The sequence below is a fragment of the Schistocerca piceifrons genome, chromosome 2, assembly GCF_021461385.2.
Source record: "Schistocerca piceifrons isolate TAMUIC-IGC-003096 chromosome 2, iqSchPice1.1, whole genome shotgun sequence".
Taxonomy (NCBI): Eukaryota; Metazoa; Arthropoda; class Insecta; order Orthoptera; family Acrididae; genus Schistocerca; species Schistocerca piceifrons.
The window spans coordinates 744071799-744089473 of record NC_060139.1 but is presented as its reverse complement, the minus strand read 5'-3'; the positions used below and the strand labels follow the sequence as shown (position 1 = coordinate 744089473).

Sequence of the window (17675 nt, the reverse complement as noted above, 5' to 3'; positions counted from 1 at the left end):
ACGTAAAGTACTTGTTGGTGGTGATTAGGTGGTCTAAGAAGTCGTCTGGATTAGCCTGAAACAGCTGTAACATTTCTGTTGCTATTTTGGTTTGGTGGGTTTCTCGAATAGGTTTGAGCAGTTGTGGAACCCAAAGGCCAGTGAACTTCGTGATGTTCAAAATGTCAGGCACTTTGTTGTAAACTAATCCACGACTGATTTCAGCGCCTTCCACCACTGCCTCAGTTGTGGTACATTACTCTTAGATTGCTGGAGACTCCATTTCTCATGCAGTTTCCTTATTTTTCAGAGGGATTGCTTGTCACTTTGTTCTTTGTCACTGTTTGATCACACTGGAGGTATCATGTGGAGGTGCAATGTTGCTGTAACTTTCACCAGCCGAGCATGGATTGTTGCATTGTTGTTCCCCTTTAAGAGCCGAAAACAAATTACTACGCAATAATCCAGTTTATTAATGGCGTACACCAGTTTGGTTTGGTTCATCGAGCAGAGTGCTGCAGTATTTTGGTGAGGGATTTCTGTGTATACTAGGGTTGCAGATATTTACCTACAAAAAAATGTAAACTCAATTATGGAACTTCAATATCAGTTCAAAAGGTGAGAATTAGTAGTTTGACTACCCTCTTGTAAAACTCGATGTTTTTAAGATGGAGAAAAACTGCAAATAAAGTAGAACCATTGATTCAGTTTGAGAGGTCACCATAAAACAGTTACTAATTTAAGCTTACCACTAGTGGCTTCAAGAAGTGAAATTCCAATGTTGTCAGTACACATTAAACCACAAACAATGCTGTTGGGACAAATCTGCATCTGTTCATCATAATAGACATGAAAGTCGCCACATCAGTCGTAAGGCTTTTATTTTTTAAAATTTCATGACTGTTTTTGAGCTAACAAATGCCTATCACCAGTTACAATTCCTGAAAATAAACAAGAGAAGTGTGCTAAAAATATTTTTAAATATATTCTTGTAGGCATAAAATAATGAAAACTAATGAGGACTATCATATAGAAAAAATGTAACAGGGGTTGCACTAGATACAGTACAAAGTGAGAGAGGAATAAGTCGTAATACTGTGGCGACAACTAATGGTAAAACAAAAAGGTGAAGGGGCATGTTGTAAGATAAGAACCAGAACAGTTATGTCCTGTGCTGGGGCCCCAAGTACCATGAGACTGGGTTGAGCCGTGGTGATCACTACAAGGGAGCACAGAGCATGGCATGGTGCACACACATAGAGAGCTAAGTTGGTAAACTTTGGTGTGATGATGTTATGGCCATGTGTTAGGACGACTGGAAACAAGTGACATGCGACCTACTAGCACAACTGTTCACATTTAAATTAGTGTCAAATAAAGAATTGGAGAGAAAATATTATAAAGTAATGCAAATTGCAAGGCACGTTGGAAAGTGTAATAAGACAAATTTAATGGTTTAATGAACACATTAAAATTAGGAAACAAAACATATAGGTGATAAAAACCACTAATTAAAGAGCTAGTATCTTAAACAGACCTGTGCAGATTAAAAACTATATGACCAATGAAGTTTTTGCGATAAGTGATAGGCATATACCATTTAGTGACAGACTTCATGGTTCAGTTTGTTTTTATTCTGCACAGGTCTCTAATACTACTACCTTTTTTAATATGTGGTTTTTATCACCTATCCGTTTTATTTCCTCATTTTAATGTGTTCATTGGTGCATTAAATTTGTCTTATTATACTTTTCTACATGCCTTTCGCATCATTTACATTATTTTATATTATTTTCTCTCCATTTCTGGATTTAATATTGTCGATTTAAATGTGAACAGTCGGGCTAGATGGTCTCATGTCATTTACTTCCACGCATCCTAACAGGTGGCTGTAGTATCGTCACACTAAAGTTTACCAATTTAGCTCCCTCCTTTGTGTGCGCAACTCCGTGCTCTGCTGTGGCTTGTGCTGGCTGCCTCCAAGGAGTGTTCTTGTTCTTATTGTATATCATGCCCATTCACCTGGATGGTTTCTTGGTTTTATTATTGTCGCTATGGTATTGTGACTTATTCCTTTCTCATTTTCATTGTATCTAGCATGACTGCTGTTAGAATTTTAGATGTGGTAGAGCTCATTGGTTTTCATTATTCTGTGCATAGAAGTTTATGGAAAAAGTTATTGTTAGTACACTTCTCTTTTTTTTCCAGTAATTGCATCTAATGATGGGCATTTTTAGCCCAAAAGTGGCTGTGACATTTAAAAAATAAGTCTTACAACTGAAGTGGTGATTTTCATGTCCATTACAGATTTAAAAATGAAAACATTTACCATAGCTTCCAGATCATTAGTGTCTCCCTCGGGGAGGAAAGAATTATGGGTTCAGAAAATTTAGAAAGATGTACAAAGGCCATTCAGATCACAAGATGAGAAGGACCTATGTGTTGTGAGGACATCACAACGCATGGATAAAAGTTATATTTTCTCTATCAATTTAAATAGTGTGTAATGTTACCAGCCTTCATTCAAGGGGCGATTGTCTCTCTGTTAGATGGCAAAGGCACCATGTAATCAGTACATACTAGCAGCCAGCCCTAACTTTACACCATCTAAGTTGTTTAACAGAGTGGTGATTTTGTTTATGGGCCACTGTGTAGTTATGATTAAAATTCAGAGGATGATATTAGGTAACTGAATATTAACTCCAGATTCCAGTGTAACTTTAACAATTTACAGTGCGCTCACCTTGAAAGTTCTCAAGAAGAACAGTTTAATTGATCATCATCATTCTAGTTCAACAACTTTTACAAAATATTTATAAATAATGTATGTAACCTTCCTTGTGTATCAGTCTGTTTATTGGTGTAAACAATATCAAAATCCCTAATGAGACTAATCTTCACCTTCAGATAGAAAAATGCCACAGGGGACTTTCATTTTGCAATACATACAGATAATTAAATTTAGTGATGTGTGATCTGCTCTTGCTAGTCTAGACACTCTGATTTTGTGAAGGCAGCAACATTGAGATTGAACTATGAATGGCATGAGGAATGTGCTCTCTCTGGATGACTATCCTTTCAGGTTGCAGAGTAATTGAATCGGTTATTATCACAAGGTCATAAGTCCATAAAACATGATTTTGAGATATTCAAAGAAAACTATTTTATGCTTTAATTATAGAAGATATGAAGTACTTGGATTTTTATACTCTGATGTACCTGGAAACCATTAAATCTACATCTTCAAATCATCAATTTTTATTTTCATATTCCTCAAATTAATTTTTTTTATCTTGGACTCATGACCTTTTTGAACCTAATTAGAAGAAATAATAGTACAACTATAGAATTTTGAGAAAATTTATTGTTGTTGTTGTTGTGGTCTTCAGTCCTGAGACTGGTTTGATGCAGCTCTCCATGCTATTCTATCCTGTGCAAGCTTCTTCATCTCCCAGTACCTACTGCAACCTACATCCTTCTGAATCTGCTTAGTGTATTCATCTCTTGGTCTCCCCCTACGATTTTTACCCTCCACGCTGCCCTCCAATACTAAATTGGTGATCCCTTGATGCCTCAGAACATGTCCTACCAACCGATCCCTTCTTCTGGTCAAGTTGTGCCACAAACTCTTCTTCTCCCCAATCCTATTCAGTACCTCCTCATTAGTTATGTGATCTACCCATCTAATCTTCAGCATTCTTCTGTAGCACCACATTTCGAAAGCTTCTATTCTCTTCTTGTCCAAACTATTTACCGTCCATGTTTCACTTCCATACATGGCTACACTCCATACAAATACTTTCAAAAATGACTTCCTGACACTTAAATCAATACTCGATGTTAACAAATTTCTCTTCTTCAGAAACGCTTTCCTTGCCATTGCCAGTCTACATTTTATATCCTCTCTACTTCGACCATCATCAGTTATTTTGCTCCCCAAATAGCAAAACTCCTTTACTACTTTAAGTGTCTCATTTCCTAATCTAATACCCTCAACATCACCCGACTTAATTCGACTACATTCCATTATCCTCGTTTTCCTTTTGTTGATGTTCATCTTATATCCTCCTTTCAAGACACTATCCATTCCATTCAACTGCTCTTCCAAGTCCTTTGCTGTCTCTGACAGAATTACAATGTCATCGGCGAACCTCAAAGTTTTTATTTCTTCTCCATGGATTTTAATACCTACTCCGAATTTTTCTTTTGTTTCCTTTACTGCTTGCTCAATATACAGATTGAACAACATCGGGGACAGGCTACAACCCTGTCTTACTCCCTTCCCAACCACTGCTTCCCTTTCATGCCCCTCGACTCTTATAACTGCCATCTGGTTTCTGTACAAATTGTAAATAGCCTTTCGCTCCCTGTATTTTACCCCTGCCACCTTTAGAATTTGAAAGAGAGTATTCCAGTCAACATTGTCAAAAGCTTTCTCTAAGTCTACAAATGCTAGAAACGTAGGTTTGCCTTTCCTTAATCTTTCTTCTAAGATAAGTCGTAATGTCAGTATTGCCTCACGTGTTCCAGTATTTCTACGGAATCCAAACTGATCTTCCCCGAGGTCGGCTTCTACTAGTTTTTCCATTCGTCTGTAAAGAATTCGTGTTAGTATTTTGCAGCTGTGGCTTATTAAACTGATTGTTCGGTAATTTTCACATCTGTCAACACCTGCTTTCTTTGGGATTGGAATTATTATATTCTTCTTGAAGTCTGAGGGTATTTCGCCTGTTTCATACATCTTGCTGACCAGATGGTAGAGTTTTGTCAGGACTGGCTCTCCCAAGGCCGTCAGTAGTTCCAGTGGAATGTTGTCTACTCCGGGGGCCTTGTTTCGACTCAGGTCCTTCAGTGCTCTGTCAAACTCTTCACGCAGTATCGTATCTCCCATTTCATCTTCATCTACATCCTCTTCCATTTCCATAATATTGTCCTCAAGTACATCGCCCTTGTTTAGACCCTCTATATACTCCTTCCACCTTTCTGCTTTCCCTTCTTTGCTTAGAACTGGGTTTCCATCTGAGCTCTTGAAATTCCTACAAGTGGTTCTCCTTCCTCCAAAGGTCTCTTTAATTTTCCTGTAGGCAGTATCTATCTTACCCCTAGTGAGATAAGCCTCTACATCCTTACATTTGTCCTCTAGCCATCCCTGCTTAGCCATTTTGCACTTCCTGTCGATCTCATTTTTGAGACGTTTGTATTCCTTTTTGCCTGCTTCATTTACTGCATTTTTATATTTTCTCCTTTCATCAATTAAATTCAATATTTCTTCTGTTACCCAAGGATTTCTACTAGTCCTCGTCTTTTTACCTACTTGATCCTCTGCTGCCTTCACTACTTCATCCCTCAAAGCTACCCATTCTTCTTCTACTGTATTTCTTTCCCCCATTCCTGTCAATTGTTCCCTTATGCTCTCCCTGAATCTCTGTACAACCTCTGGTTCTTTTAGTTTATCCAGGTCCCATCTCCTTAAATTCCCACCTTTTTGCAGTTTCTTCAGTTTTAATCTACAGGTCATAACCAATAGATTGTGGTCAGAGTCCACATCTGCCCCTGGAAATGTCTTACAATTTAAAACCTGGTTCCTAAATCTCTGTCTTACCATTATATAATCTATCTGAAACCTTTTAGTATCTCCAGGGTTCTTCCATGTATACAGCCTCCTATCATGATTCTTAAACCAAGTGTTAGCTATGATTAAGTTGTGCTCTGTGCAAAATTCTACCAGGCGGCTTCCTCTTTCATTTCTTAGCCCCAATCCATATTCACCTACTGCATTTCCTTCTCTCCCTTTTCCTACACTCGAATTCCAGTCACCCATGACTATTAAATTTTCGTCTCCCTTCACAATCTGAATAATTTCTTTTATTTCATCATACATTTCTTCAATTTCTTCGTCATCTGCAGAGCTAGTTGGCATATAAACTTGTACTATTGTAGTAGGTGTGGGCTTCGTATCTATCTTGGCCACAATAATGCGTTCACTAAGCTGTTTGTAGTAGCTTACCCGCATTCCTATTTTCCTATTCATTATTAAACCTACTCCTGCATTACCCCTATTTGATTTTGTGTTTATAACCCTGTAGTCACCTGACCAGAAGTCTTGTTCCTCCTGCCACCGAACTTCACTAATTCCCACTATATCTAACTTTAACCTATCCATTTCCCTTTTCAAATTTTCTAACCTACCTGCCCGATTAAGGTACCTGACGTTCCACGCTCCGATCCGTAGAACGCCAGTTTTCTTTCTCCTGATAACGACGTCCTCTTGAGTAGTCCCCGCCCGGAGATCCGAATGGGGGACTATTTTACCTCCGGAATATTTTACCCAAGAGGACGCCATCATTATTTAATCATACAGTAAAGCTGCATGCCCTCGGGAAAAATTACGGCCGTAGTTTCCCCTTGCTTTCAGCCGTTTGCAGTACCAGCACAGCAAGGCCGTTTTGGTTATTGTTACAAGGCCAGATCAGTCAATCATCCAGACTGTTGCCCTTGCAACTACTGAAAAGGCTGCTGCCCCTCTTCAGGAACCACACGTTTGTCTGGCCTCTCAACAGATACCCCTCCGTTGTGGTTGTACCTACGGTACGGCTATCTGTATCGCTGAGGCACGCAAGCCTCCCCACCAACGGCAAGGTCCATGGGGAGGGAAAATTTATTAATAAACACAAATTACAAATAGTATTTTAACATAATCATATTACAGATAAACATTGTTGCAACATGTTCTGTAGGTTTCATACATTTTCATCTTCTTCAGCTGTTGTAGGCCAAGTGAAGAAATCAGTATGCAAATTTTGTGCTCCTCTAGGATGTACTGTTCCTGTTTTTTTTATATTGTTTATCTTAACTTTGTTTGTAGTACATTCGCTCCATGTGCTAAGGTCGTTTGTGAGTCTGATATTTGATAGGGGTTTTAAAAGTCTGAAAGAGTTTTGAGTCAGTCGATGAATGAATGATCAGGCTACTAATATCCGTGAGTTGTGGCTGTCATACTCAAACATATTGTACTGTGAAACACTGAAGTTGACTTTCATTGAACTGTCTTTTCTCATTGTTTCTAAACACTGGGAATTGCGTTTGAAAAGATCTGGCCACCAGTCCTTATAGTTCTTAACAATGTTGTCATCTTCAAGGTAGCTGACAATGAATGAGTTCTTTTTATTGACTGAATGAAGAATAAGTTCAATCTATTCTTTCACAGTGTAAACTGTATTAGTTTGTCATAACTTTCTTCTTATACCCTCAAACACCCTATCACAAGGTCGGAAAGAGTGTCCCTGGATAGGAAAGTATCGAAAAAAAATTTCCAAACTTATCAACCCCTACTAATGCCATTAGGAATTGGACTACTGTATTGTTACGTATTTGTCCTGGGCAACCATCAGAGAATATGTGCACCTCTTTAACATTTTTACCAAAGTAATGTTCTTCGAAGAAAGCAAGCAAGAAACTACAAATCTCATTAGCTCCCTTTTTGGCTGTTCCTTCACGGAACACAAAGAAATCAGGTTTGCCAGTCTTAAGATGACCACATCCTGCCTATCTAACCCATGTTAATTTAGGCAAGTATTTGACCCATTTCTGAAAAAACTATTTGATGCAGGACCTTAATATTTTTACTGTATATTACATGATGCTAATAGTCAACTGTACTAAAATCTACTTTATCCATTTTATAGTTTTTAAGAAATACTTTTTTGAATTTATTAACAAAAATATTAAGTTTTTTTCTGCAGAAAATATTTTTTTTGTGAACTTCCTAATGGGGGAATATTGATGAATGTAGTACCAGAGGTGGCTTTTTATGTTATGCAGTCTCTGAAAGTTTCATTTATTTACCTGTGATAGTTTCTGATATAATGGGGCATATGTACTTAAAATTTTAGTTTGCAGGAAATTGACTTTAAAGAAAAAACTTTTGAAATTTGTGACTTACAGTTAATTAAAACTGTCCTGCTGCATATGATGGCCCTTGCTTGCCCTCTAGCAGGTCTTCCAGCTTATTTTTCACCTCCCTGGATATTTGTCGTGCTTTCTTGGCCATATTAGATGTAGACCTGTCTACATTGGCTGTCCTCATTTTATCGCAGTATTGCAGCCCAGTGATCATATTTTCACCAGGATTAATTCCCAGCTTTTTCAGTACCCAACACTTTCTAATATTACCACAATTGAATGTATTAACAGCATCATGAGCTCCTATTTCATTGTACCCATGCCTACAAATACAGTTTTAGGAAGGCGGTTCCAAATTACACTGTTGAAACATTCACTTGGATTCTGTGTCTGTCCAGGCAGACATTTCCTTAGAAGGTCAGGATGAGCCAAGTCTCTGAAAATAAGTTTAGTTGCTGTAATAACAGCAGCAGGAAGTGAATGCTGGTGAGAATAAAATTCTCCAGTTGCCTGAGCCCTATTGTATTTGCACCATGGCTTATCATTGGTAGAGGACTTGTGGAAGAATATGGTCCAAACATCTCTCTTCATTGCCTCCAGATTTTCTTTATTTCTCCTAATTGCCTGCCCATAGTATACCTGCAAGTTTTCTATTTCGGATTTAGTTAACCGACCCTGTCCGGTCAACAATTTTCCATCTTCTGATTTTTTTACCTCTCATATCAATAGTTAGTTTTCTCAGCCTTGTTCCCAAACGTTTTTGAACATGGCCTACACATTCTATTTTGCTAATAATGACTGTGACATCTCCATATGGCTTAGAGTTCACCACATTGTTGTATGCCTTACTGTCACCATCACCCAAATATTTGGTGTACTGTATCCCTCTTGTTTCTACGGAGTGATGAAATATTTGTTGTACCCCATGAACTTCCATACCACCACTTGTTCCTCTAAAATTAGCCACACCGTTGTGTTCTTTATGTTCATTGACTTTACAACATTCGTAATATTTAGAAATTATCTCCACATCTAACACTGTACCAGTGTCTACACCTGTGGCAGTCACTACTCCATTCAGAGAAGTATGTCCTCTTTTCTGCCAGCTTCCATCAAGTGCAACTGCAATATCCGAACATCCATAATTTTCTTCCACTGCTCCCCTAGCAGTATTCATGTATTCAACATTTTGTTTTTAAATTCATACTTATTTGCAATTTTTCCCCGTTGCAGTTGCAGGAATGTCCATTGTAGTTAATGTACACTTCCCCTTGTAATATAGCCTTCTTTATTATGATGTGTTTGTATTTATCATAATGCTGTATGCCTTTCCTCTTGTTATGGCTGTTACCTTCTTCATGTCTATGCTCTCTTTTCTGATTAAATTGCCACTACTAATGAAAGATTAGACAACCGGCACACAAGATTTGTCTTACAATATGGTGTCAACAATAGATCGTGAAATCGGTACTGGCAAAATCTGATTGTTGTTAATGTAGGGATATAAACCGTAGGCTACTTCCAGTGATTAAAAAAAAATATTACATAAAACTAACGAGAAGATGTAGTATGAAAACGTTAAGAGTCATGGACTCGTGACATTTTCGTACCAACTAAATATTTTGGCAACAATTTTCTTGGCTTTAAAGGCAGAAACTCATGACGTTCTCAACACAGATAAATGCGTCTGCAGATGGAGAATTTAAAAATACTGAAATTTGAATTTGTGAAATATTGGACTCGTGACATTTTCATAACTTATTCAGTTCTTGTTACATATTCATATGGAGTGATAGTGACAGCTGATCCAGGCACAGGATTCAGATTGGGACAAATGCCAAGATGGTTTCTTGGTAAGGGCATAGCCAACCTCTTTCCCAGATTTCCTCAATGTAAGCTTGTGCATCAATTCTAAAGATATTGTCTTTGACAGTCTTTCCTCTTTACTTCATGGATGATGTGTGTCTGCAACAGTCCATTCTAGTAAATGATTTTGTGAAGATGAATGTATTATCCACCATAAGGATTGCTGATGAGCAATCCAGGGATGCACTAGGTATATGCATTGCAGCCTATAAGTAATGGCAAAAGATTTTTCTGGGTGTCAGTGCACTTTGTTCTCAAGAATGGAAATTGACTGCCAGTAAAGTTCTTAAAGTGCCTTGTTGATAGTATGGTTAACACAATTGTCTGTTACCCGTTTCGATGAAAATGTTTTCCAGTTTTGTTACTTTTATTATTATCGTGATTATTATTTCAAATATTTATCTCAAGCTTCGGGATTATTTTTGGATACTACTGCATGTCGAATATCTTATGGTCAGCCTTTGTGTGGTTTACAGTTCCATATATTCACGTAACTCCTGAAGCTGTTCATCATAGATGATATAAAAAATTATTTTCTGATTACAATGACGAGGCTGTGCATGGTCTATTCCCTATGAAGTCCAGTAATTTGAAAAGTATATTAATTGTCTTTGTTTGAAGAATACTGAACTAGTATATTTAACGAATGCCTGTTTTCATGAAACATTAAATATATGCGTTAAAGTGCACAACTGTTGATTTCCTCGCAGATAAAATGAAATGTTATGAATAAATACATAGTATTGCAGCTGCAATACTGCAGACAGAATCTAAAACCGGGTATTATGTTCAGTAGGGATCTTCTTCATCCACACCATGTTTAATTATTTGTTCAGATATATATGATGTGTAATAATGATGCCTTTTTTCCTTCCTGGACAGCTGCACATTACTACTCCATGTAGAGAATGGAAATGACTCTGTACCAGCAACCAACCACAGAGTTGTATGGTGCCCTTATGTACCTGAAGAAGACTCTGATAGTTCTGAGACATCCTATGATGATGTTGCAAAATTATTGGTGCTTACCCATGACTCAAAGGTTGGTAGTTTGTGTGTGTGTGTGTGTGTGTGTGTGTGTGTGTGTGTGTGTGTAAATTAAAGGGCTGTTGCTACTATTATTGCTTTTCAGACATATTTTCAACCCAGTTCTTCTGTCTGGATTAATATAAACTGTTTTTGTTCAATTTGTCTCATGTTGCAGCTATTTAATTTACTTTGATATTGTGGACTACACCCATTTGGTTCATTACTAGGGTCTAGATTTTCATGCAAATGCATATTTTTTTCTATCATTTGAAAAATATTCTCTTCGGATAATATGTTTGATTTACTTCTTTTCTTATGTTTTAGGCATGGTTTTATAGTGCTTATAAATGCGTATTTTGCCTGTTTTCTGAAGAAGCTTGGTATTTTCGAAAATGTTTAATTGTGCTGCATTTTTTTAATTAAAATACTTATTCTTTTAAAAAAATGGACATTTTAAATTGTATGTTAACTTGTTCAGTTGTTGTCAAAGCTTATTTTTATGTACTTATTTCTGATTTTCCTTTCTTCCTGATTCGCGGCTAGGAGTTACCCTTCGCACTTGCTCATGTAGTATGTGGCATTGGTTTGGGAACTGCTCTGGTCTTGCTGCTGAGTTGCACTAACATGGCTACTAAAGGATTAGTCGAACTGTCTTTTGGAGCTGCTTACAATGTAACACCAAGCAACAGTTCTACTTTGTTATTTAATTTGCATATGGTTTTTAAAAAAATGATTCATTTCATAATATTCACACATTTAAATTAAAACAACACTAAAGTGACGAATGACTCGTTACCTGCCTTCAGTTGACTCCAGGTTCTGTGTAAAGAAAATCAGTTCATGTTTGTAGGGAGCGGTGACTACTGGTAGTGGCTTGGTGGTGTGTTTTAAGTACTTCACAACTAAGTATGATGCCAAAAGTGAAAATAAGTTATCAGTCTAGATTCCAACTGTACGAGCGAGAGTTTGAAGGTAGCAACAGATGGCAGAATACAATATTGGAGGGAGAGAGAGAGTGTGTGTGTGTGTGTGTGGGGGGGGGGGGGGGGCGGGGGGGGGGGGGGGGGGGGTTAGTGAAAAAACTGCTCCCGTTCAGATGTTGTTAAGTGAATGTTCTAACACTACTTTTCCACAATTTTCTTTTAATTTGTGTGAGGCCTTTTTGTTGGCAGATATCCTGCTGTGGAAATTAACTAATCCTGTTCTGGGAAATGTGTTTGAGAACTATACAGTGTGTAAAATGACAGACAAATCCACCATATGTAAAAATTTTATGCAGCAATGTTGTGACCCAACCATAAAAAATGAGGTTTCAGATTCAAAGTAATTTTATATTTGTGTCAATTGACAAGAGACAAGACTGTGGGGGATATTTATTTGAAATATTGTAATTGGGTCTCTCAGCAAAAATGTATGGTCTACGCCATAGCTACTTCAATAGAGCAGTTTCAGATGACAAACATCTCCAGTTTCCTCATTTTTTTGTCAGTTCCACAAACTGACTATAGCCAATTGGCAATCGGTACAAATCATTCCATTCAATTTTTTATATCATTTTATGTAAACAGTTTTATGTAGATTTTTTGTTGCATAAATGCATACATATTTAAGGGATTATTACTTCATTAAAATCCAGACCCTATTCATAACCAAAACAGTTATGATAAGTCACAGTTATCATCAACACAAATGTTCTAAATTCTGTGTGAACATTGTGAGTTGACATGACATTTGTTTGATTAAGTTTTTGTTCGTTTTATCACAAAAAGGGGGAATAAAGGTGGCACACAATTGTTTGGCTCATGATGTTGTTAGCCTCTTCTAGAAAGAAAGAAAGCAAGAAATAAAGAAATAGGGGGGGGGGGGGGGAGGAGGCAATGGTATTTACTGTGCCTGAGACATTGTTCAGGCATTGTATAGAGGTGGGCCTCATAATGGTCTTTGTGGTCCCCGTCAATTGAAGTGGTTTGTGGCATAATTGAGTATTTATTTTAGTGTTGTGTGAAACTTTGTACGGAAAAAACAGGAAAGCAAAATAGAAGCACTTGTAGGGATATTGAGTCCAATAAGGGATAATATTAATACAGGACTATAAATTAAGTGTAGTGATATTAATGTTATGACCATAGATATTATAATATCCCATAAATTTCACCTTTAATTAACAAATTCACTTTGAATTAACAATACTTGAGCTTGATTAAGTGTAGTAACATTAATATTATCATCATAATTGTGTAGAAATTTCGTGAATTTCAGTTTGAATTAACACAGAAATACATCTGCCATCCTTTTTCTCAAAAGTTTCTTCAAAGAATTGAAATGCACCTGGTGAATAGGAGGGATGTATGGTAACAATTCTAACATGTCCTTTTTTGTTCAAATTACTGACTGGTTGTGTTTCAGTATTTAGTGGTTCCTGTTTTACTGTTGAACAGGACTTGGACATCCCCTCTCTCCTTTCTGTATGTTCAAGGTGAGAAACTCTATATCGGCATTCTTCAGAAATGTGCTGTATCTTCATAGGTTCAGATCTTCTATACTGCAATCACTGAATTTGTGACAAAGATACTGGACACTTCATTTCATAAATTTTGCCGTTAACTACTGCCTTCTCCAAAGCTACTGCAAATACAAGTTGTTCTTGCTTCATCGGTGCTACTGCAAATGGCTTCTTTCTTCATGATTGAGCAATGATTTCCTACCATTGTAGATTTTTTTTTATTTTGCCTGGAGCTCTACAGAGCCAAAATCAGCATCCACTTGAAGTATCAGTCACAAGATTCGAACAGGAAAGTGCCATTTTAAAATTTCTATTTTGTCCAGAGCAAGCATCACTGTACATTATTATATGTTTTTTTTTGTACTAGCCACTTGTTTTGTGTGTTTTACCATGTGTTATGAAATTTCCTGTGATCCTCTCAAAACTATAGTTTCGTCCAATATTACTACTCACCATATAGTGGAAATAATATTGTCATTATTCCATCCTGAATTTTCTTCCACTGTTTGATTTTGCCTATAGTTTTGTGCCATATAAGTTTGAAAGCAGAGTTAGTTCTGAGGCTGTGGCGGCCAAGATTATGACTGTATGAGTTGTCTTTATAATATGCTACTGAGAATGTTAATTTTAGAAGTGTAAAAGCATAAACTTCTTCGGAATTATTACTTACGCACTATCCTCGAATTTTGTGCGGACTTGTCTCTTGTTAAATGTAATTCATGTTGCATTATTTTTTGTTTTCACTTCAGCAACAGATGTCCGTTTCATAAATATTACAAATTGTATATAACTCTTCTTGCTGGATGCAAACTTAGAATCAAATCATGATTGAAAATCTTTTAGACTCTGACACTGGTTTAATGTTATCTTGAACACCTTTTTCTTTATATAAATTGTACATAACTATGATGTTCAATTCAGGACTCAAGTAACATCTATTAAGATTTTCTGATAAAAAATGATGTCTCGTGACATGGAAAACTTTCATTGGTGGAATGAATATAACTCACTACACCTTCTGGAGCTTCATAGAAAGTTTTATGGTGGCTTCTTAAATCACCATTGGGCTCCTCTCCTTTCTTTACTTTTTTTTACATTGAGTCTTCACACCATTGGAAATTTGGAAAGTTCTCCGGAAAGACTTTTTACAGACTGGAATTGAATAATTTTGAGACTTCTTGCTGCAGGAGATTCTGATTTGAGAGATTCATGCAGGTAGACATTTTGAGAGTTAAAAGATCCCATTTCCAAAAACTACCAAAAATTCCTTTCATTCCTTCTTCAGTTATTTTTGAAAGACATTGCAGTCTACAGTGGCAGTCATCAGCACAAAATAGTGTAACAGGAGCTGTTTTACCTTTCCTGGTAGTGTATGCTTCACCTCCATTCTTTTTCAGTTTTGTCTTCTCTCTCTGTCACATTCTTCCACCTGATTGCTGTTTCTCATTTTCTTCATTACACTCATTTTTGGGTGGATGATATTCTGAAGCAGAATCTGGAATTTCTCCGTCTTCATTCATGATGGACGATAAATAGTTTGGACAAGAAGAGAATAGAAGCTTTCGAAATGTGGTGCTACAGAAGAATGCTGAAGATTAGATGGGTAGATCACATAACTAATGAGGAAGTATTGAATAGGATTGGGGAGAAGAGAAGTTTGTGGCACAACTTGACCAGAAGAAGGGATCTGTTGGTAGGACATGTTCTGAGGCATCAAGGGATCACCAATTTAGTATTGGAGGGCAGCGTGGAGGGTAAAAATCGTAGAGGGAGACCAAGAGATGAATACTCTAAGCAGATTCAGAAGGATGTAGGTTGCAGTAGGTACTGGGAGATGAAAAAGCTTGCACAGGATAGAGTAGCATGGAGAGCTGCATCAAACCAGTCTCAGGACTGAAGACCACAACAACAACAACAAATAAAAAAAATTTGTTAATACAAGTCTTTTGAGGTCAGACCCTGTTCATAGTCTTCTTGCTGCAGGAGATTCTGATTTGAGAGATTCATGCAGGTAGACATTTTGAGAGTTAAAATATCCCATTTCCAAAAACTACCAAAAATTCCTTTCATTCCTTCTTCAGTTATTTTTGAAAGACATTGCAGTCTACAGTGGCAGTCATCAGCACAAAATAGTGTAACAGGAGCTGTTTTACCTTTCCTGGTAGTGTATGCTTCACCTCCATTCTTTTTCAGTTTTGTCTTCTCTCTCTGTCACATTCTTCCACCTGATTGCTGTTTCTCATTTTCTTCATTACACTCATTTTTGGGTGGATGATATTCTGAAGCAGAATCTGGAATTTCTCCGTCTTCATTCATGATGGACGATAAATAGTTTGGACAAGAAGAGAATAGAAGCTTTCGAAATGTGGTGCTACAGAAGAATGCTGAAGATTAGATGGGTAGATCACATAACTAATGAGGAAGTATTGAATAGGATTGGGGAGAAGAGAAGTTTGTGGCACAACTTGACCAGAAGAAGGGATCGGTTGGTAGGACATGTTCTGAGGCATCAAGGGATCACCAATTTAGTATTGGAGGGCAGCGTGGAGGGTAAAAATCGTAGAGGGAGACCAAGAGATGAATACTCTAAGCAGATTCAGAAGGATGTAGGTTGCAGTAGGTACTGGGAGATGAAAAAGCTTGCACAGGATAGAGTAGCATGGAGAGCTGCATCAAACCAGTCTCAGGACTGAAGACCACAACAACAACAACAAATAAAAAAAATTTGTTAATACAAGTCTTTTGAGGTCAGACCCTGTTCATAGTCTTCTTGCTGCAGGAGATTCTGATTTGAGAGATTCATGCAGGTAGACATTTTGAGAGTTAAAATATCCCATTTCCAAAAACTACCAAAAATTCCTTTCATTCCTTCTTCAGTTATTTTTGAAAGACATTGCAGTCTACAGTGGCAGTCATCAGCACAAAATAGTGTAACAGGAGCTGTTTTACCTTTCCTGGTAGTGTATGCTTCACCTCCATTCTTTTTCAGTTTTGTCTTCTCTCTCTGTCACATTCTTCCACCTGATTGCTGTTTCTCATTTTCTTCATTACACTCATTTTTGGGTGGATGATATTCTGAAGCAGAATCTGGAATTTCTCCGTCTTCATTCATGATGGACGATAAATAGTTTGGACAAGAAGAGAATAGAAGCTTTCGAAATGTGGTGCTACAGAAGAATGCTGAAGATTAGATGGGTAGATCACATAACTAATGAGGAAGTATTGAATAGGATTGGGGAGAAGAGAAGTTTGTGGCACAACTTGACCAGAAGAAGGGATCGGTTGGTAGGACATGTTCTGAGGCATCAAGGGATCACCAATTTAGTATTGGAGGGCAGCGTGGAGGGTAAAAATCGTAGAGGGAGACCAAGAGATGAATACTCTAAGCAGATTCAGAAGGATGTAGGTTGCAGTAGGTACTGGGAGATGAAAAAGCTTGCACAGGATAGAGTAGCATGGAGAGCTGCATCAAACCAGTCTCAGGACTGAAGACCACAACAACAACAACAAATAAAAAAAATTTGTTAATACAAGTCTTTTGAGGTCAGACCCTGTTCATAGTCTTCTTGCTGCAGGAGATTCTGATTTGAGAGATTCATGCAGGTAGACATTTTGAGAGTTAAAATATCCCATTTCCAAAAACTACCAAAAATTCCTTTCATTCCTTCTTCAGTTATTTTTGAAAGACATTGCAGTCTACAGTGGCAGTCATCAGCACAAAATAGTGTAACAGGAGCTGTTTTACCTTTCCTGGTAGTGTATGCTTCACCTCCATTCTTTTTCAGTTTTGTCTTCTCTCTCTGTCACATTCTTCCACCTGATTGCTGTTTCTCATTTTCTTCATTACACTCATTTTTGGGTGGATGATATTCTGAAGCAGAATCTGGAATTTCTCCCTCTTCATTCATGATTTTTCTCAGCCTTTCTGAATTATTCAGGTTACCATAGACATAAGCTCATACATACACCAGTAACAATTGCCAAGTAATCTCGCTAACAGTTTAGACAACAATGTAATAATATAAAACTTAATTGAAAAGGTTTCAACAATGTTATCATATGGAATTTACTTGAAAACAGTTTTGATAGTGTTAAAATAAAACAAACTCTGAATAATAATAATAATAATAATAATAATAATAATAATAAAGGAAAACTTCATGATGGTGGAACAGAAAAAAACAGAAAATCGAATTTTGTTTCATGGATTTGCGGTGCAAGTCAGATTTAATTCATTTCACCATCATGTCTTATCATACTGACAGTTTCAGAGTAGAAATTGTGGTGCCATCTGTGATGCTATTGTGCGTACAAAGACATAAATCATTGTACCACCCAAAACAGTGCATTTTCTACTAAATAACATATTACTTAGCTCATTTCTGCCAAAATCTGA

The 17675-nt window shown here is 37.1% G+C and overlaps 1 protein-coding gene across 5 annotated transcripts in view; it reads left to right on the top strand.

Moving 5' to 3' along the window:
- LOC124777434 (enhancer of mRNA-decapping protein 4) overlaps positions 1-17675 on the top strand; it is a 162380-nt gene that overhangs the window by 45403 nt on the left and 99302 nt on the right. For all 5 annotated transcript variants that reach the window (XM_047252839.1, XM_047252834.1, XM_047252835.1 and 2 more), the window contains exon 5: positions 10630-10789. In XM_047252839.1, coding sequence (XP_047108795.1) covers positions 10630-10789 — 160 coding nt within the window. The remainder of the gene's footprint in view (positions 1-10629; positions 10790-17675) is intronic.